At 42.4% G+C, this 22,416-nt stretch overlaps 1 protein-coding gene across 1 annotated transcript; it reads right to left on the bottom strand.

The window, feature by feature from the left end:
- Positions 1-14,420: 14,420 nt before the first annotated feature.
- Positions 14,421-21,821, bottom strand: LOC123191389 (uncharacterized). The gene is made up of 5 exons (XM_044604149.1): positions 21,797-21,821; positions 15,667-16,094; positions 15,312-15,413; positions 15,182-15,219; positions 14,421-15,108 (listed from the first exon to the last, which is right to left on the bottom strand). The coding sequence occupies exons 1-5, from the start codon at positions 21,819-21,821 to the stop codon at positions 15,018-15,020; spliced, it is 684 nt and encodes a 227-aa protein (XP_044460084.1). The 3' UTR covers positions 14,421-15,017.
- Between the last annotated feature and the right edge of the window lie 595 nt (positions 21,822-22,416).

Here is a 22,416-nt window from a genome sequence, read left to right as displayed (position 1 = left end):
AATTGAAACATGTGCTAATTCTATATATGGTTGCAATAATAGTGGTCGGAATTGAGGACCTAAGTAGTGGGGACAACATATAAACAAACAGTGAACAGAGCAACTAGCGATGGGATAGTATCTAGGTGTGCTTATTGCAGGCTTGCAGCAGTATCCCTTCCACCATCCAACCAGCGTCACAACAATCTGGGCACAAAGCTGGAGAGAGGAGCTGCGCTTTGGCATGGATGAGCAAGAGATGGGTGAGAAGATTGGGAAGCATTTATGGGATACAACTAGCCAGATAGAAGGCGCAACTTTTGGCTGTTTTGTATGGTAATTACTTCATGGGATCATTTGGTCTTCAACTCCAGGTTGCTCATGTCATGGACCAGGGTGTTGCTCGTGCAATTCTAGAGGTTGATTACATAGGAAATTTCTTTTGATTGCCGATGCCAATGCATCCCTATGTCTTCTGCAAGCATCAACAATATGGGAATTATTTTCACACATTTCCTAACACCTCCCTATCCTACTTCCCTGACTTACATGACAACCGATTTCTAAAACATGAGCAATTTGTTGGCCTTCTCGAGCTAGATACAAATATTGAATATTGACAACTTTCTTCTTCTATTTCTATAAATCCTTACAACTGAGTTCCATTATGTGGTATCCTGGAGCACTCTTCTTCACTTTGATGTCCCTATCTTCCCGCTTTATAAGAGAAAACTATTACTTCCATGATCATGATGACCAAACCACTCTATCCAGACTTAACTTGACCACGACTCTTATGTACTAAAAGTACATCACACCTCTTTTCTCATTGGAAAGACATATAAACCCTCGAGCACAACATTAAGCAATGACTGTACAAAATTTCTATGAATTAGAGAGGTCCATACTCCAGTACTCATCAATTGGCGGTAGGGGATGATGAAGGTTGTGTAGGAGATATGCCATAGAGGTAGTAATATCAGTTATTTTGTATCTCCTGGTTTGTAATGAAGGTTTATGTTCCATGCTATAACTGCAATGATTCTCGAGTCTGCAAATAAAACGAGGCTTGGAGGAAAACGCATGTGCACCTGTGGGATAATAAACGGTAAAATGTATTCCTAGTCAAGCCTCTATGACTAGCTCAAGTATTGCATGATGATCCTGTTTTCCTGATCATGGGCATGACTATACCGGCAATTTTGAGGACACAATTATTAGTAGAACACTTGTGTTGAATCGACCGAATTTGATGTTATGCTATGAGATACATTCGTCACAAGTTAATGGTTAATAACACAGAGAAGTTAATGTTTTCATAATTCCCTTAGACCATGAGAGTATCGAGTTCCTTCATACTTGCTTTGTGAACTTTCGGGTTTGTTAAACGTCATCCGTGACTGGGTGACTATTACAACGGCTTACGGGTTCACGGAAAAGTATGGCAAGTAACGAGAAAGCTCAAGATTGGGATTTGCTCCTCCGACGATGGAGAGATATACTGGGGCCCTCTCGGTGAAACGGTATCCATCATCGTCTGACCAGACACACTGTGATTTGATCACTGGGATGCCGGAACACGAAAACGAGAAAAGAGAACGAAACCTGTAACGAGGTAACTTGCATGGTGGAAAGATTGTTGATCCACAGGAATGCAATAAATCTCACCTCGGGTGTTTGTGACATATCGCGAAGCAACAGGAATAGCTCACGGCAACTGGAGGTTCACTCGAATATTCATTCGTGTGGGTATAGGGGTCAATATGGGTGTCCACGGCTCCGATGTTGATCATTGATCGGAAGAGGTTCCAGGTCATGTCTATAGTTCACCGAACCTATAGGGTCACACGATTAAGGGTCATCTATCTGCTGAATACTAGACATGGAGTCTGAGAGAAAATTACCGAAAAAGTTTCGGACACCATAACAGTTTCGGACAGCGGAAAAGCTCCGCAGCGAGAGGTCATCGGATGAGTTTCGATGAAACCGAAAAGTTGTTTCGGGATATACTATTAAGTCAAATTGGTTTCGGCGCATGCCTGATAATTCTTGGAAGGTGCCAGAATCATTCTGGAAACTTTTTGGAATTTTCCGGGATAAAAACATGAAATGTTCTGGAGCTGCCGAAGCCACTTCAGATGCGTTTCGCAGATGAAAATCACTAAAATGGAATTGTTTCGGAACGCGTTGAAAATTATTTTAGTGGGTACTAGAAATGTTCTAAGCCCACATAAATATTTTCAGTTCGAACGGACGCTGAAAAATGTCATCATGAATAGTGAAAGTGCTTTTTGGGATATTTTTGGAGCCACCTTTTTGGAGTTGGTCAAAGTTCTAGAAGGAAGTGGCTTACAAGGGAAGGAACCCCATTTGGGGGGGGGGGCTAGGGGTGGCCGGCCATGGGTGGTGGACCTCCTTGGAGCTCCACATGGCATCCCATTTTGTCCTTAACACCCTCATGTGTGACCTAATGCATGGGGGTTCTTGGTAATTTGTGGAGGCACACTACCCCTTGGTTTTCCTATAAATAGAGGAGGTGAGGGCTGCCATCTCTTCATCCCTTGCTCTCATACACATGCCATGCATTATCTGGATTCTTCTCTCCCTCCCATGAAAAGAGTTTCGTAGAGCTGTAAGGCTGTCTGGGTTCCGGCAGGTACTAGTTCTGGACGGTGAAGCCCTGCCGGATAGCTGACACCGTATGTGTGCAACCCCGTAGAGAGGTCGTAGTTTTGGTCTTTTTCCCGAGGGGTTGTTCGAGTGTCCTCCCGAAGGGCCGTTCGAGTTTCGAGGGTCCTCCCGAAGGGTTGTGCGCAACATCGTCCGGGGGACTGTCCGACCTCCTCCCGACGGGCTGTCCGGCAAGGGAGTACATCCTCGCGGTTGGGAGGTTGTAAATCTTAGCTGCGGGGATCTGCACCAATGATCTCCACCGACTCTCCTTCCACTGCGTTTCGAGTCGGTACGGAACAGATCAAACCTTGTTTGCAGTCTCCATAGTGGTCCTGGGCATGCTCGCTATACCAAAAATTTTCGTTTTCTGTCGCATTCCCCTACAGGTTGTCCAATCAAGATTACTAATTTCCATGCCTTTACTCCCTTGCTAAAAATTACTAAAAATGAATAGATATGCAAACATGCGTATTATGTATACCTGTAATATAAAATATTATTTGGAAGGCTTATTTCAAAAAGCTAAAAATGAATAAATATGTAAAACTCCAAACATGTAAATGAAAAAAACATAGTAGGTAATATTCAATAGGTCATTTATCTCTTCAATCGTCTATCATCCTCTGCTCCAGATGGATGTCGTCATCCTCGTTGCCACCAACTCTCGATGGAGTACGAGTTGGATCACAAAATTGATGTTCTGTGATTTTCCAAGATTAAGGAAGATGGTGGATTTGGATCAATGTGCTTGCGCTTGCTAGACTTGGTGGCTACAAGGTAGTAAGAAGCATGTTTTGTTGGTAGCTAACCCAAGGATCGAGATGGATGCGCTAATGTTTTAGCGCTCTTCTCATAGTAATTAGGGAATAAATATTGCAACAATATTTTTCATATGAACAACATAATGTGCATGTGGGTCTCCTTTTGGACGATCAAACACTCTACAAGTATTGGTTCAAGTGAGCTCTCATTGTATGGAGCACGAGCATTTTTTCATGCCCATCTTGACTGTCCCCTAGCACCATTCACTAGTAAGTCGTGCTCTTAACAATCGACGAGGGTGAGATGGCATTCATGTTTTACGTGTGCCACGCATTTGTCATGGTGGAGGAGTATCTAGAACTTCATCCAAGGAGTGTAGATGATGGTGTACACTCACCAACACATTTTACCTACCCAGTCCCTAAAGGATGCTCTAGAACTCATATACAAACACATCTACGATTAGCAAAATAAAACAACAAAATAATTCAAGTGACTCCTTGTTGGACCATTTTTTTCTTAAACCTATGCTAATTCGGTACTTGCACAAGTAGTGATCGGAACTTAAGACTTGAGTAGTGGATAAACCACATATAGTTTAGTTATTACAAAAAATTGGTTTTGTTTGACTTAGGCCAACAGAATCAAACAATGAACGGAGCACTACCAGTGGAATAGCATCTAGGTGGGCTGATTGCACGACTACAACGGTACTTCTGCCATCATTCAATCAATGCATAACATTTATGAGTGCAAAGCAAGAGAGTGGTGCTACACTGTGGCATGGATGAGGAGGGGATGTGTGAGAAGATTGAGAAGCATTTTATGAGCATCAATATTTTAAATAGCGGGCTATGCTAGCGGCGGACCTCCAAATCAGCTATAGCGGGCGATTTGTACATGAGATCATTTTGGTTGAAAAGGCTATAGAGGGGCTATGGCCGGCTATTTAAACTATGATGAGCATACACTCGGCTATACAGAAGTCGTATGAGTACTACCGTTGGCTGGCTTCCACGTAGAAGACAAGGCTTGTGACTGGTTTGTAGGGTGATTACTTCATGGGATCATAGGGTCTTCAAGGTCAGGTTGCACATCTCATAGACCAGGGTGATGCACATGCTGTTCCGTAGGCCGATTGCAAAGTAAATTTCTTTTGATTGGATATGCCTAAGCATCCCCAAGTATTTTGTGTACATTTACCATATGCATCACATATTTCATAACTCCTCGCAATCCTACTTCGCTGACTTATTGCATACCCAATTGCTAAATCATGAACAACTTGTTGGTCTTCTTGAGCTACAAGATTTATTCCTTAATTAATATAATGTAAATCCTTACAACTGAGTTCTGCTATATGATATCATGGGGCACTCTTCTTCACTTCGATGTCCCTCTCTTCCTGCTTTACAAGAGAACACTATTACTTCCCATGATCATATTCACCAAACCAATGATTCTTATGTACTACATTGTACATATCGCACCTCTCAAGCACAACTATACATAATTTGTATGAATCTCTAGTACTTTTCAATCACCGGTAGGGGATGATGAAGGTTGTCCAATCAAGATTACTTAGTTTTCCGGTGGCCCTTGCTAAAAGTTATTACACTGAATAAATATGTAAATATGAAATACTTATTAATATGTAAATTTTCCTTCACTCTCTTGCTCGATGTATGTTATGTATTGTGGACAAGAAAAATCATGTCCTGTTATTTTCTCATTTTTCTCTTTTGCAGACCCTCGTCTACTTTGTTTAAAATGTACGGCTGAGCCGATCTAATTTCTCCCCTAAAAATGATTTTATATTTGTGGGAACTATGCATTTGTTATGTAGAAACTGGGTGCAATCAATTAAGTTTCCCTATTTTCTAAGAGTTCACATTTTAATTTCCAATGGGAATTGTGACATGTGTGGACCAGATATGCTCATGCTAGCTCCTAAAAGTTTGCTCTCCCAAGACAAAGGCCCATATATGTCACCATCTATGCTCACGACCCGCCTCCGATGGATTAGGGGAAGAAGACTTCGACACCCCCGAAACTTTCATTATAATTATATTTGTTTTGTATGTGTGTGTTTCTGAAGTCATGTGAATCTTAATGTTTGATCTTGGGCTTCTTTGCAAAAGAAAGAATTTAAATTATACTAAAAGGAAATTGAAGACGACTTCCAATTTGTACAATAGAATAGGTTGGATGGATGATTTCTACCATGTCTGATCCGCGTCCTGCTGGTGCGTCTAGAGTCCTCGGAGGGCGTTTGGTCATGTGTATCCATCGGATCTTGTGGGATTTGGTCGGGGCTGCTCTTCGATGTATATGCTTAGATCCCCTCTTCGTCGTCTTTGGTCGTGTGTCTACAAGTTTGATCCTTTCAATCTATGTTTCTCTTCATCAGTGAGGATTGTTGTTCTAGTGCGATGGCCCTATGGGGCCTTAGCACGATGACTTTCTGGCTGTCTACTACAACAAGGTTTACCTGACTCCAGCGAGGAAAGGGCGATGACGGAGGCACAACTTTGGCTCGCTCCAGTGCTTGTAGTCATTGCTAGGTTGTCCACGGATATATTTTTTTGTTCCTTCTGGTGTTCTGTGTATTGTCATGACAGATGATGAAAACATTGGAAGTGTCTCCCACAAATTTTTTTCCAGGCATGATAGATTCGTGTGACATGAGTTTCTGGAGTGTTAAACATATAGTATATCACATTTTATGCACGATTACATGTTTTGTGCTGAATAGTACAATTTTAGTTACGATTTAACGTTAGGAGCGGAGCAGATACTCTTTGGATATACAAACAATTGAAAGATCTAATTGTGGTTCCACCTTGCCTTTTTCATAGTCTAGCAGTAATAGAGGAAACTAATTTCAGATAGCAAAGTACAGAAAGCCATGAAAAGGTAGTTGTGTGCCAAATGGTTTCTGTAGGACTGGCGGTCATTCGAAAACGCAATATAGTAAACAGAAAGTAGTCAGGTGCAATATCTCTATCTCTTTGTCGTTGATCTCAGTGTTCAAGTTGTAGGGTTTCTTCTATCAAGTGGCATTTGCCGATGCTTTGCATTGATGCCGATAAAGAGGAACCCAGTGGCCTGCAACACATAAGCAACGACCCCAGTGGATCTAAAGATGTGCTTGTGTACATTGGCTACAGCGAGATCTTGTGGCGGAGGCAGTGAGACAAGCATGGCCGTCTAGGGAATTTTAGTCGGGCCAAAGATCTTGACGCCCTACTCGCAAAAAAAAAAGATCGTCACACCCTAGGGGCTGAAATTTGGTCCTGTGGCCAGCAGGGCCGGCCCATAGGCCGGGGCAACGGGGCGACTGCCCTGGGCCCCTGGGAGGTAGGGGCCCCGGCCCAGGTAATAATACAGTATACATGTTAGGATATTTTCTTCTTTAGGTCCAGAAAAATAAGAGGAAAAAAAAGAAGGCCCAAGCCCACCACGTTGCTAGCACTCACGGACCAAAAGAATCCATAGCTATGCAGCCTATGCTGCTGCAGCACCGGTCGATCTCCTCCAGCTCCAGTCTCCTTGCCTCCTCGGCTTCTCCCCAAATTCTCCAATCCCAGAGAACAGCGCCGCCGCTCCCGTGCATTTCCAAATTCGAGGTGCCGCTCCCGTGCATCCATTAAGACCGATGGTGCTACTCCCTTCCCAATCATCTCTCTTTGCATTCTCAACGTTTCCCATCAAGTAGACGTTTGAGGAATTGAGGCATCACTGCATCAGAGATGGTACGTCTCACTCCAATTCTTCTCTTCCTAGTTCATACTCTTCTGTTGGCCTGTTATTGAAAGCTTGATTGGATCCAGCGATAGAAGGGGGGGACGGGGAATGAGTGTTGCAGCCTTGCAGATCTGGGAAGCTACATCGACAATTCGACATCAAGAAATATGCACATATTCAGGTCCTTTTGTTCCCTGTATTGACTGTTTTTCTGCAATTGTTTGGTGACATATCTTCTAAAAATTGTTTATCAGTGAGAAAAGGAAGTGAAAAAACGTAGAGATGAACTGGTAGAATCACAGAAAGGTTCAATTGACATTTTTTTAGAAACGGTAGTTCTTTGAAGAACTTAAAGTGTCCAGAAGTATATTTGGCTTCTTACTTAGCTCGAAGGACTTTTATTGAATGATGATATTTAATTACACAAATTCTGTGCTAAATTTGTAGAAACGGTTTCTCAAAGTTATGTTGAATTAGATGATCTCTTCTCGGAATTACGACTATGACAAATGAATATACCAGAATCTGATGTGCCATTGCGTGCTATATAGATTTTCGAGTTTGTTGGAGACATAGACTCTTTTCCAAGTATATTAATAGCTTATCGAATTTTATTTGCTTTACCATTCAGTGTAGCATCAGCTGAACGCAGTCTCTCAAAGTTGAAGTTATTGGGAAACTATTTGAGATTATCAATGTCACATGAAAGATTGAATGGTCTTGCTACTTTATGCATTGAGAAAGCAAAGTTGGCTAAAATAAATACTGATGTACAGATCTGATCATCATATTCAGGAAGTTTTGGAGACGTTTTCTTCGAGTGAAGACATCGAGTAACAAACAGATTAGAGAAAATAGAAACTAATGTAAGTTTGCATGCATTAACATTATATCTCATGATAACACAAACGCTTCAAGTTGCTATCAGCTTTGACAAGGTTTTCGTACTTTGAAGAGCGAGATGATTGTCACTTTGTGCCCCTTAGAAGAGCGATCCTTTGTAGAACTATATTGTTTCCATACTATTAGGATGTACTCCCTCCATTCCAAACCACGACGAGTAATTTAGAATGGAGGGAGTAGTTCTCTAGACCATCAAACTATGCTATGTACTGAATTGCTTTTGAAATACAATACATTCTGAATTTTTATTTGTCCATAGGGGGCCCATTTTGTCGTCTCGCCCCAGGGCCCCGAATATGTATGGACCGACCCTGGTGGCCAGACCTTAGATGCATATTGGTTAAGGCCCGTGAATGTCTAGGTCAAAGAAATGAGTCTAACCACGAGAAAAACCTGGCCACCTTTCTATAACATTTGTTTCATTATTATTTAATAGTTCGAAACAACCTGTGGAAGTATATTTGAGGACTAAAAAATCGTATATTCAGGAATGAATAAAAACAGTTTTCTTAACAGGTTTCAGTGAATGCCATGAAAATAATAAAAAATCACGTACAAAAAAATGCCATATGTATAAATGTTCATTTCCTAAATTAATTCTTATTACATTTTTTAAAGGATAAGATATTTCATAAAAAAGGTCATAGTTTTTAAGAAATGTTTTGTACATATCAAATAAAATGTTATATTTCCCCTTTTTGCTTCTCTTTTCTCTTTTTTAACACTTGATGCTTTTTTCAAATAAGTGATGAATTTTTTTCATATGGGTGATAAAAAAATTATTATATATGTACAAAAATACACAAAAAGGTAAGGTATGGAAGAGAACAACATAAATAAAAAAATACTATGAGATATCAATAACTCTAGTTCTAATCTCTTCCGATATTATTCAAACATGGGTATTCTTTTTTCAAAAGTTTACTAGAAAACCACTTATCCTCTGAGATTCATACTTGTGATACTATCTTTAGCTGTGAACTTTCCAAAATAGAAGTAAAGAAAAACTTTTTGACCAATATAAGGCCCGCCACAAAGAAGCGAGTTTCCTATGTTCCACTGCACACCTGTGTGTGCAAACATTTTAGATCCCAAGTACTTTTTTTATTACAAAGGCGGTCTTACAACATAAGTCTCCATTTAATATCTTAAAGATCCATTTACACATGAGAATATTTGTTTTCGATCCGAAACCATGGATTCTTAATGCACACATGTCTTTCGGACGTTAGATTACTTTCAATTTTGCTAGACGGTACATTTTTGTATTCATCAATTTGAAATTAGAATCTTGATGTAAAGTAGTCCAATAGATTTGGCACCCTCACACAGAGATTTGGAAAAAGAAGAGCCCACGCATCGGTAATTACCGAGGGCGGAATTCATCAGTGTAGCCCTACGACAGAGGACATATGTTTCCTGTCGAGTCACTCAGTCGTTTTTCAGATCACTCATCTATTCCTTTCCATTCCGAGTTGCACAACTGGCGGACACCTATATGTTCAAATTGTACGATGCTGATTGAGAAAAAAACAATAGATTTCGAGATGCAAATGTGACACACCAGGCGAAAGCTCTGCTTTCCGACACCATCAGTGATGGCGCCCGTGCAAGTCGCTTTTCTCCTGAGGACGTCATTGTGGTTATCTTCTTCTTGCCATAGTTCCCCTTGTCTGCTTCAGACTCGGTGTGGTGACGCTTTCCGCCGTTTCCCTCTTGGAGACACTGTCGTCGATCCCAGGTGACCTATGGCGTGGCATGGCGTTTCCTGAAGGAATGGGGGCGATGTCGTGCCAGAGCTGGCTATCATATTGTTCCTTTCCTTTTGTTTTTGCACTTGTTCAATTTTTTTGGTGGGATTGTTATTTTCCATTTATCCTTTTCCTGCTTTGCTACGGGGATTCCTATCAACCTTGTAACCTGTTTTGAGCGAGATGAGAATACTTCGATAATGCTCAAAGGATGGTACAATTGGACCTCAAATTCTTGTCAGAACAAAATGACTAGTACTATGTTTCCTGGTGCATCCCAATCTTACAGCATCGCTAGCTAGTAGTAGTATGGTACTGACAGATGTCTTTTGCATGTGAAAATAAATAAATTATGCTTGTTATTTCAAAGGATTCAAGAAATACGGAATACTTGCGTGTTCTCCGTTATTTTTACTTTCCTTCTTGAGTCACAATGGAGCTGAGTTATTCGACATTTGACGCATTGTTGTCACGTCCGGCCATTATAAAAGGTATGTGTAACTTCAAACTGATTATATCACCAACCAACTCTTCCTAGTGTACACACTTGAATGAATGAGTGTTGGCACAATTGGTCCTTTTTTTGACCTCCACCTTTTTTCTCTCATGAAACAAATTACCAGAAAAATAGGAGAACACCGCGTGGTGCTTGGCAATTGAGTAAATGCTCCAGTTCATGCCCTTCACTACAAGCTCGCGTCCAACAACCCACAACACTGCCTCCACCCTGCCCTCACTCTCAAGGAGCAGGGAGGGCCTAAGATTCAAAGAGTGTGTATTCACAATGGCAAAGGCTAAGGTAGTGCTATACTTTTGCGTCTGTTGTTGGTGTTCGGTCAAGGCTCAAATAGCCTATATCTTTGCTTGACAACGGGAGAAGGAAACCCAACTGCGATGCTCACGTGTTTCTTAGCTAAGAGGAGAGTCCAATTTTCGTAGTCATAGGATTAGAAGAATACAAGAGAATATCAAGCAGACCTTAACCAGTTAAGTTGCGGCTACGGAGTGCGGAACTACGGATGGGATGAGGCCGCAATGGACGGACGCCGTTGTGTCGCTATGGTAACTTCATCAATCTAAAGATATCATGCCAACTAACTATCTTAAAGGTTCTCATAGGGTAGGACGTCTGCGTGTGCGTTCATAGGGATGAGTATATGTGTGTATGTAAACTACTAGAAAACCAACTCCAACATGGCCCAGGGTGTTGTAGAGGACCAGGAGGTGTGCATTCCCCTTGCTTGGGTTGAGTTGCTTGGATTGTTTATTATTCTTTCTCAATATTGGTTTCTCCATATTTATCATTGTATAGCCGTAATTTTTTCATAAATATAAACGAAAAGAATAGATTCAGCCCACTGATATGTCCTTGCATGACGATTGCCTCCACGGATGACGGATCCGAGTTTGATCGAACGGCCCGCAACAACCTTGAATGCAGAGCATGGGCCTTATTGCAAAGGTTGGCGCACACCTCAGGGTCAAAAAGAAGGAACCTTATCCACCGCATAAGCATTTCCCATTTGGACCACCCCAACTGCTATGCTCATCCACCTTTATCTCATCTCCAACGAATCTCATCCACATGTTTCCACTCAGTCTTCTTTTTCCCCGAGCTCTCCTTTTCGTCCCCATCACCATGCCCTTCCCAGCAGTGCTGCGTTACAAGCCAGAGGGGCGATTTGGCCAGCCAGAGTTGCATCTTTCCTCGTGCAGCGGGGAGAAACGCCGATGATACGAGAGATGGTGCACAAGGGTGGTGAGGTGCGTTGGGAGATGAGTGTGACAACACTGATGTTGCGGGGTCGATGACCGCAAACTTCGCTAGTCCAACAACGGCGGCAACAATACGCAAGAACAATGATGTTGTAATCGATTCTCTTGATGTAACATCATAACTTGCTGAAGAGGGGCAGATGCCGCGAGCAAGCAGGCCTTTGCAACAAGGCTCGTGTTGCACTCGAAGCTTTGCAAGACTAGCCGTATTAGGCTTCCCACCTAACCATTTTTTCTCTTTGAAGCAACATTTATGTTGCGACGACAACAAAATCACCGTCTATTGGCCCAGTCCAGAAAAGGTTGTGGCCAGCAAGGTGCCATCTGACCATCGCAAAATCAGCTACTGTCGGTGGCTGGGAACTCTCTTACCCCTACTCCAGCCTTCTGGAACACCATGGCGCATCATATCATACCGGGGATGCTTGGATCCAACATGGATCGAGCACAACAAGGAACCCTACGTCATCCACCGCCGCTACAGACTTTCTTAGCTTGGACCACCGTCTGGGAGCCGTTTCAATGAGCTTGTGCTGCAGGATGGTTCACGAAGGTGCTCCAGCTAGATCGGTAACGGACCGAGTTAGGAAGACCGACACCAACCTAACTATGCAACTGTCCCCCACCATGTGTCAAGGCCAGTTTGTTTGGTCTTATCACATATGCCTACCATTTCCTTTCAATTTATTGTGAGATTTTTTGGAGGAAATTGATTAAGTGGAAAATAAGTCTAAAACAAAATTAATACTAACTAGTCATCAACCCGTGCAGCTGCACGGGCTAGCGACTTGAGTCCGAAAACTTGGTGTTTAATATACTTTGAAAAAACAATAAACGTCAGATAACCTTCATAATTTGTAATTATAAGTGTACTTTTCAAAATCACGGTCACATTGTTTAGCCTTTCAATCAATGCACAACCATAGTTAGTGGCAATGTATAAATTGATGTGTTGCCGGTACAAAATGGGAAATTAATGCCTAATTCATGGTAGTTATTCAAAAAATATTAAAAACAATCTATGATGGAAAAATCATTGGCAAAAATGATACATAATTGAAAATATAGGAAGATACAAATTGATTAATATTTTTGTAGAACAACACATTTTGCAACTGTAAATTTTGTCTCAGTTACCTTATCAATTTCAGACAATTGGGGTTGTTTTTGCTGAGCGGTAATTAAAAAAATATAGTTATGCCTATCGCAAAAAAATATAAAAATATATATATATAAAATAGAGTGAATTCCACTTTTTACCCCATATTTATACATTTGTGACACTAATTACCCCTTCGAGTGAAAATTCGTCTAGAATACCCCTTTTGAAATCTTTGGACCCTTGTTTTTTGATGCGTGTCCATCAGGTAAGGTGTGAGGTGACGCCCTGTATCCAAAAACATGTGGACGGCCACAAGGAGTGGAACAGATAGACAAGAGAAGCTTGGACAAGATCGCCAATGATGCCCTCCGATCCTTACAGTTTTTTTTACAAATCAATGACGCAACATGCCGATCCTATCGACCATAAACAGACAAAATGTAAAACTGGGATAAAACCGTGTTAAAAGTCTCCAAAATCTGACATTTCGATAAAAGTTCCGCTAAATAGGGTAATATGTGTCACAAATGTACAACTACAAGGTAAAAAAATGGAATTCACTCTAAAAAATATAGTTATGCCTATCGCAATTTTTTTTATAGTTATGCCCTTTCAGAATAGTTGAAGCCGTTACTCCTCTTTTAGGTCATGAAATATTCCAAATGGTTGCGAGTATAAATTATTTAGTCCATAATATAAATTCTTATTCGTTAGTAAATGATGAGAAGTGTTGATTCTTTATTGACGAAGAATTAGATGGTTACAGAACTACAAAATTATGTGGATTATAGTCTTTGAGAGGTGCAAATAGATGTCACACTTCATTTACTCTCTTTTTATGCTGCAACTTGGCCGACTTAGAAATAACTTTACTCAGTCCCTGAGAAATAACAATCTAAAATATTCTAATGCAATACGGGTTAAGAATACAATTTTGTCTATATATGTTATTTGGAAAAAAACAATACAAAAGGGTTTCTATAGGTCATCATCTAAGCTGGGAAATATTTTTTGCATTATATAGGTCAAAATTAGAGTTAGAAATTTTCAGTCCGCAAATTGCATACTTCAAAATTTTATTTTACATATTTTGCATCACTTGTCACAAATTGTGTTCTGCCTTAAATCATGAATCTAATAGTTTATACTAATGAATTGGGGAAATATATACCATTAAGCATTTTTTGTGGGAGATATCGTGAAGCTAATACCCATAAAAATAGAAGCATTAAAGTAGGTTACAGGACTATACATAACTTCAATGTTTATCTTTTAGCTTTTTGGCTAGAATCACATACTTCTAAAGAACCTCACCGCATCCAGGTGAGAAGAAGTTTCCGACCGAGGGAGACAATAGAAAATAATTGACAAAACCATGCACTGTATTACATCTTAAAGAGAGTAAAAGTTAACCATATAACCTGGAATGGTCATTGTGAATTTAAAAACGCAAGGCCCAAATCTGGAATGGTCATTGTGAATTGGCTTAGAGAATGTGAACCATATAACCTGGAAAGTGCTACATATAACAGTATAACCGAAGATTATCACAAAATTCATAACTGTCAACCTCTAGTCCTCTACCGACACAGTTGTGCCCATTAAAAAATCACCAAATTTGAGGTTGAAATTAAATTGCATTTAAGCCAAGGTTATGATCAAATATAGTTTTCCCGTAAAAAAACAGCTTAAGAGAAGTTGTAAGATTTTAGGACATAAATTTGTTGGATAACTGCATATAAATATGTTTTATAGAACTAAACTCTCTTATATTTCTTTATAGAAGGAGTACTTCACAATCTGAATATAAACTGATATACATGAGTAGAGCCAGAGCTTTCTGAATCATCAATTAGACAATTAGGATATGCTATTATACCTCCCGGTCTGGAGGATGCAATCAACTAAAAAGTCTTAAGGTCCCAAAATTTAACAATTGTCATTTGAACCTACAGAAGCTTGTGGAAAGAACAGAAAGCAAAAGTTACAACTAACCAAGTCTAGATGATATATAAATTATTTTGGAGGAAAGATGTTATCTAGGAACACATCTTATGTTTTTGAACAGGTATCAGTGACCCCAAAAATATAAAGGATATCTTCCGCTAGAGCGTGAGTTTATGCACCTTGTTAATATTAGCACTGTTGTGAGCAATTGAGCATATATGGCACCTTTATAGGTTGGACCAAACAACAGATTCTCCTATAATTTGTGTGGTACTGCTTAATAGGTTGGATCAAAATCTTACCTTCACAGAACTCTTAGCCCTACCAGAAACAATCCACCGACCATCAGGAGCGAATCAAGCAGATCAATCCTCTCACTATGACCCTGATATGTGTGAATGAATTTCTACCATGTCATTTCTTTTCCTCTTCCACGAGTTCCTCTTCATCTTTAGCTTCAACAAATTTCTGTTAAACCAATGGACAACACCATCAATGTCAACAAACAAAATGAAATTAACCAATAACTGGTTCCACGCACCGTGAGAGACATAGCCAACATACATCCGTGATCCAATCCTGCTTTTCAGATAAAAATTCAGAATAGAATTATCTCTTTATCACCAGTTCGTCCAACTTGCTGGACTGCCTCCTAATCAAAAGGCTTCTACCTTGCGGCCTCTCTCTTTCAGGCCTCCTCTTCTTCCCCTACTTGAGGCAGGCCTGACCATAAGTACCAACGTGCGCTTAATCTTTGAGACACCAGTAGCTAGCTGCTCAGTTTAGTGAACAATAGTTTATTTGTACAAGTAAAAGAGCAGCATCGGAATGGGTTTGATTGACTAAATTGAAAAACAATAGTTGAAACAAATAATCATGGATGCATCCACCACAAAAACAAGGAACTGGAAGAAAAAGTGGGTCGTGGCTGTCATCATGTCACAGCAACAGTGTGTGCATGAGCATATCGACCTCAGCGCCGCCAGCCTATGGCTCAGGCAGGGAGAGAGGGAAAGGAGGCCTCACCGTGGTAGGGCTAGGAGGGGGCTGGAGTGCTCCACCTCGCGTGATCCCCCTTCTTACCCCGCGTAGGGGTTCGTCGCACGCGGGCCATCGAGGAAGGGCTGGATGGGTAGGAGGGGATGGATCAGGGGATCCTCTCGTCCTCTGCTTCGACGCCTGCCTCCACCTGCAAGGACTTCGCGCCGCCGCGCCGGACCCCTCCGTCTCCCGCGCCAATCCGCCTTCGCCCAGCTCCGGCGAGCTCCTCGCTAGGTCGCCACACAACCCCTCCTTTCTTCCTTCTTCTCTCCCTGGCCTCCCTGTCTCCTTTGTGCCCAGGAGCCGCGGATGCCATGGATCCTCCCATGCTCCGCCTTCCTCGTCGTCACCGGCGACCCCTGCCTCCGGATCTGCCCCCAGCCCCTGCAAGCTCGAGCTGTCGATTTGATCCGCTCCCAAATAATAAAATCAGACGTATGGACCGCGGGTTGAATATACCAAAGTAGAGGTTTTTTTTGCAAAAATGAAACAGTATCTCAGTTTAATGACTTAAAAAAAGGACTGCGGGTAGGAAGTATTCAAATATTACTAACATTCTAAAGTATAGCAAGCGGGTAGGAAGGCTGCTTGATTGATTTTATCTAAGTCCAGTACATATGTAGGTATGTCTGCAGCTGTGTAAGCGTACGTACATGATCTCGCTTCGGCCTGCTACGATCGGATTGATCTCAGCGGAACGTCTTGGCGAAACGCGAAATACATCGATGGATGTCCTGTGTGCTAGCTTTCTTAGGCTATCCTGCACTTATACATGTATAGCTCTGGGGTGAATCGATCTAGCGGGCTAAATTCAACATGGGCATGCATCAAATATCTGTTTACTTGTGCACGAAGGATTAGACCATCACAATCCGATCCATTCATGAAAACGTGTTGGTGTGGGGCTCTTTATTTATTGCTTTTCCTTGATGGCCGGCCGTAACGTGTCTAGGACACGCTCCTTTTTTTCTGTTGACTTGCGGATGGACCTGTTTCTATTGCGTAACCTCATAGGACTCTTATGTAAAACATCTAGTTTTGTTTTAATCGTAGCAGTATATTAAACAATCCTACGGTTATTTATTGTTGTTTCTCTAAAATTAATCGAAGCAGTATATAACAAAACATGTCCATGCGTTGTAACGGGAAAAAATGTGGACCTCTACTCAATAATTATTTCTGAAGACCCCACATGCATATGCCCTCTATTTTAACATGACGTCTCATCCGAGTTGTTGTTTATCCTTTTTCATGGTCCATATGATCGTCAAAATGTCCGAATGTGGTCAATCCCTAGGCAACTAGCTCGGCCACTGCACCGCTCATCTATCAATGAACCGTGCCAGCGCAAGATAATGTTTAGACAAATATCGTCAAGCCGGAAGCGAGGGCTGCCCTCTGTGAGACCCTCCCGGCACCTGGTCCATATACAACCCCCCTACTCATGCTCACTTTGAATTTGCAATGTTGTGGACTTGTTTCATGAAGAAAGGGCATGTCCTGCACTTGTACCGCCTAAATAAGGTCTAAATGGTGCTGGTACATAACATGATTATTTATACTCTATACACATGTGTAGTTACTGTCTAAGTAAACTTAATAAATAAACAGTTAGTCACCCTTGATGGAAACTGAATTTTAAAAGATCACCTCTGCGCTCCTCCCTTACTTCCTCGTCCTCAGTGGTAATTTTTTAATCTATTTTTGCTTCATTTCTTTCACACCAAGCCACATTTGTTTCACACCCCTAGCCCACTTGTCAGCCCAACAATCCCACGAAATGCTTCCTTCCTTCATTTATAATTTGGTAGCCTTCAAATTCTTTCCTATACCCACAAATCTGCCTCAAATTCCTTCCTTTTAATACTACATGAAATCCATCCATCCTTCCTTTATACTACTCATTTCGTAGCCCACAAAGTAACCTTCAATTATTTCCTTTAATACCACCTGCAAATCTGTCCTCAATTCCTTCCTTTAATACACAAGTGTTCTTTCTTTCCTTTAATACCCACAAATCAGCTCTCAAATTCAGCCTTCCCTCTTGTCCGCTCTCTCACGGCCCTCCTTTTTAGGCGACTTGTTGATAATACAGGAGATTTGCTTGTATATAAATTGGTATAAATCTTTTTAATGCAACGATGAGGTACTAACATATAACAAAATAACTTGGCTTAGCTGGTTGTTGTGCTGTTCCACGGGACAGGAGGTCATGAGTTCAATCCCCAATAGCTATTTTTCTCACGCACGGCCCAGAAGAGGCCTGGCGGGCTATGTGGCACAAATACAATTTTTTTGGGGGATCGAGGGTAGAGCTGGCGGACAAAATTTTTTTAATCCGAAGGTTGGATTGACAGAGGAAAACGTATGAATTTTTCCGAGTTATGGGCCAGAGTTGGCGAGCCCGTCACCCCCAAGTTCAACCCCTGATCGGCCTTTCCGATCACCTTTGATCGTAGGGATCACCTGACTAGTATCCGGCATGGAGGATCGGCTGCCCTGGTACTAGACCCAATAATTGACGGATACCGTCTCACTCGATTCCTTATGGATGGCGGAAATAGTCTTAATCTGATATATCAGGACATAGCCCGCAAAATGGGGATAGACCCGACAAGAATCAGCCAAAGCAATCTACCTTTAAAGGAGTAATACCAGGCCCAGAGGCCCGCTGCACGTGCTCTCTAATACTAGAGGTTGTATTCGGTTCTCCCGACAACTTCCGAAGTGAAAAGTTAACCTTCGACATTGCTCCATTCCGAAGCGGCTATCAAGCGCTACTCGGAAGAACGGCCTTCAATCGTTTTAATGCAATACCGCATTACACTTATCTTAAGCTTAAGATGTCCGTTCCCCATGGCATCATCATAGTTAGCGGAAATACAGAACGTTCCTTATGCGCGGAAGAATGTGTGGCGGCTTGGGCAGCCGAACACTGAGCGGCTTCCCCCACCAGAATAAGTGATCAGTCGTCAAGACCACGGACACGGCTAGACGATTCCGGCGCACCACTAGTTGTAATAGCTCAGATAAACCTAAGGTTGGGTCGATGGATATACCCCCATGGGAGGTGCTAGGGGCTTCCCACATGTAAAAAGGACTACAGTTCAACTCGATCTTATTTAGATTGAATTTTAATGGTTTATTAAGAGTAACCAATTTTTCGCACGAAAACTTTCACCTGGGCTTTTCTCTCTTACAGATGATCGTCGTGCTACACCCTTCCAGGATACCACACAACGGAGACACAGGCGCAGACGTGTAGCAGGGCCCCGTTCAAAAGTTTTTTTAGATGAAGACCCTGTGTAAACTATTTTTACTGTCTCTTGTTGCTTCACACCCTCAGGATACTCAACATAACCAAGAGGGATGCTGGCGTTATTGACATTTTCGTCACGTCAGACTAATGCACATACCTGGAAATTCAGGGCTTATTATCGAGGGCGTTACTCAACCCAGTATGCATCGTAAAGACCGAATACCTTAGGGAGTGTTTGGAGTCGCGAGTTTGGCCTTATATGCATCAGCTCTGAATCATGTCTTTGGTCAATAGTTGGGTTTGCCCGGCTCCCTTTTTTTGCTACTTTACGTTCCGCTCTATCGGCTAAGGTGGCATCGGGAGAACTACTGCAATTGTACCCTGGTTCATCTGGATGAGCACCTCAGTAGACAAAGCCGAAAACTGACTGTCATGATAAAGCGCGAGACTGGTCAACCACTCGAGGACTTAGCGGAATCTTCGCGATTCCTCCGCATTAACGAAGGACGGGGTTCCCGGTCATGTATGTACGCGCACTGTATTCGGATAAGCGCGGAAGTACTAGGGGCTATATAGTAGCCGCACTGTCAAACTCCTATGGCTAAGTGAAAGTGTTAAAGCAATATAGTCTGATTGCCTTGTTCGCCGCACTATCACCTGCTTCATGGACCAAGACGTTGGATCAAGTGTGAATACGCGCTTTTCCGAACACCCCCGCATTATATGCGTCGGGGCTAAAGCCGACGACTGCAAACTTTCAGGTTATATGCATACATAAAACGGCCGCACAGGAGGCATCATAATACTTTTGGGGAAAAGTATAAACACAACCTTTATAATCCAAAAAGCATTGTTTTTACAATGGGGATACATGTCACTCGAACATAATACTCTTCGAGCACTGACCCCCTATTAAACGAGTGCCTTCTAGGACTTCTTCAAAATAGTGCTTGGCCGCGACCTGGCCTATGACCAGAACCCGGTTCGCAATAGCGGTGGCATCCATCTCTGCCCAGTATGTCTTAACACGGGCAAGAGCCATCCACGCACCCTCTATGCACGCCGTCCACCTCACAGCGTCGATATGCGGTACAGCACCAAGGAAACGTTGCACTAAACCAAAATAACTATTCGGCCTTGGTCCTTCCGACCAAAGATGATCCACGACAGACCTCATGGCAAGCCCGGACAACCTATGGAGCTCAGCCCACTCGGCCATTTGCTCATTTAATAGCAGCGGACGCGTTGGAGCACTGAACTGCAACCAGAACAACTTCTCCACTTCATGATCTTTTTGATCTTTGAAAAATGCAGTCGCATCAGCAGCACTTATTGCCAGGTCCGAATACGCGTCTGCAGCACTCCACAATTGATCCAGAGGGGCATACTTCGGATCTCCAAAGTTCATCCGCAACAAAAAGGGCTTCCCCGTGATATCTCCAAGTTGACGAAGCTCCTCCTTCGCTGCTCTGATTTTTAGAGCGGGTCTCCTTGGCTGCTACCATGGCTTTCTCCAGGTCCGCCGCTTTCGCTTGGCTTTCCTTTTCAAGAAGCTCATACTGGTTGGCGGCATCCTTTAGCTCAATAGCCATCGTGGCTATTTTATCTTCGCTCTTGCGACGAGCAGCTTGTTCAGCTCTTAACTCTTCGGTCGCCTTTAGGGCGGCCGCATCACTCCTTTGGGCTTGTTCCTTGGCTCGGGAAAGTTCCGCCCGAAGGGTCTCCACGGCAGCAGCCCCATCTGCAGTCATAACATATTATAGATACTAGCACCATGCCCCTCTTAATATTTGTTGACCACTCGAATATACATACCATGTGCCTCGCCAAGCCGCTTATTCAGAAGCGCAATGTCGGCATCTGCCACGTCAAGTTGCCGGCTCAATCCGGCAAACTCAGCAGTCCGGCCAGCCACCGTAGAATACTTATGTTCTCGAGAGAAGCCACTAGTGAAACCTATGGCCCCCGGGTCTATCATTATCATATCAGTCTCCTACTACTTAGTTATTTACTTTGCCTTTATTTAACTTTGCATCTTTATCATAAAAATACCAAAAATATTATTTTATCATATCTATCAGATCTCACTCTCGTAAGTGGCCCTATAGGGATTGACAACCCCTATTTGCATTAGTTGCGAGGATTTATTTGTTTTGTGCAGGTGCGAGGGACTCGCGCGTAGCCTCCTACTGGATTGATACCTTGGTTCTCAAAAACTGAGGGAAATACTTACGCTACTTTGCTGCATTATCCCTTCTTCTTCGGGGAAAACGAACGCAGTGCTAAAAGAGGTAGCGTCGCACCCCTTGTACTTATATATGTGCCTAGTGCACGATCAATGAGAATATCGATGCACACAATCCCTTTTACAGGAGAGACAAAAAATATTAGCAGCCATCAGTGAGCTTGATCGCACCTAGCCAATCGCCCTGAAGGCTGCTAGTTATTATATATCGCACGTCGTATATAAGAACGGACATGAGCGTTCATATATGAAACTCTAGAGGAATATGAACAAACAGGTTACGAAAAAAACACGTCTATTGGGCCGGCCCAGTTGCGACCGCAGTCAGCAATTCCGGGATTCAACATGCCATGTCGACAATCCCTGTTTGGAAACTCTCTCAAGGTTCAAAATATACCGGGACCGGATAGTTCGATGTGTTGATTTCCGGGAGTGAAAGTTCAGGGTCGATTTAGATTTCTTCTACAAGTTCAAGGTTTGTTTTCAACTTTTGCTTCTGTGAGTCGTACACGAGCACCTGAACGGGTTGGTCGTCATCTGGGAGATGCACGAGTCTATCAGACAGCAGGCACACGAACCCAATGCTCCAGTTAGGCCGGCACCTGGCGTACCAAGACCTCCGCTGCTCCGCCCCATCCTTGTCGCGCCACATGATACATTCTTGTCAACTCCTTCTGCGACCTTGAACCACAGGAGGCCAACTACATGGTGTCAAGATGGTGCACCAAGACCATTGCCCGATGGTGCCGGCCTTCTTCCTCGACAACAGCGCCTATGGACGGTCTACAACCTTGATGCCGGCGACCTTGCCAAGCTTGGAAATGGGCTCTGGAATTCTGGCAAAGCCTTTTCTCTCGGTTGTGATGTCTAGTGAGGCACAAAAGATCTTTTCTAGGCAGTTATAAATGTTGAAGCTGGCGATGAATTCATATGTGAGTCTAATAAATAAATGCATTTCTATCCACATGTGAGACCAGTAATGAGCTTTCGTTATATTTTCTATCCACATATGGGACCATACAAATAAATAAATAAAGATCTTTTTCTATGTGCTTATAATTGCAATTCAAAATGTTATACACTATTTATCTTGCAAAATATGCACTATGACCGCTTAAGATTATCAACCGAATGATGGATGAGCTTTCGCTATATTTTCTCTGTCTTTTTAATCACGAATCACATAACAGCCACAAGACAATGACATCTGTGGACAATCTCTTAAGCCCCG

This window comes from Triticum aestivum, chromosome 2A (genome assembly GCF_018294505.1).
Source record: "Triticum aestivum cultivar Chinese Spring chromosome 2A, IWGSC CS RefSeq v2.1, whole genome shotgun sequence".
NCBI lineage: Eukaryota > Viridiplantae > Streptophyta > Magnoliopsida > Poales > Poaceae > Triticum > Triticum aestivum.
This window is presented reverse-complemented; position numbering and strand designations above follow the sequence as displayed.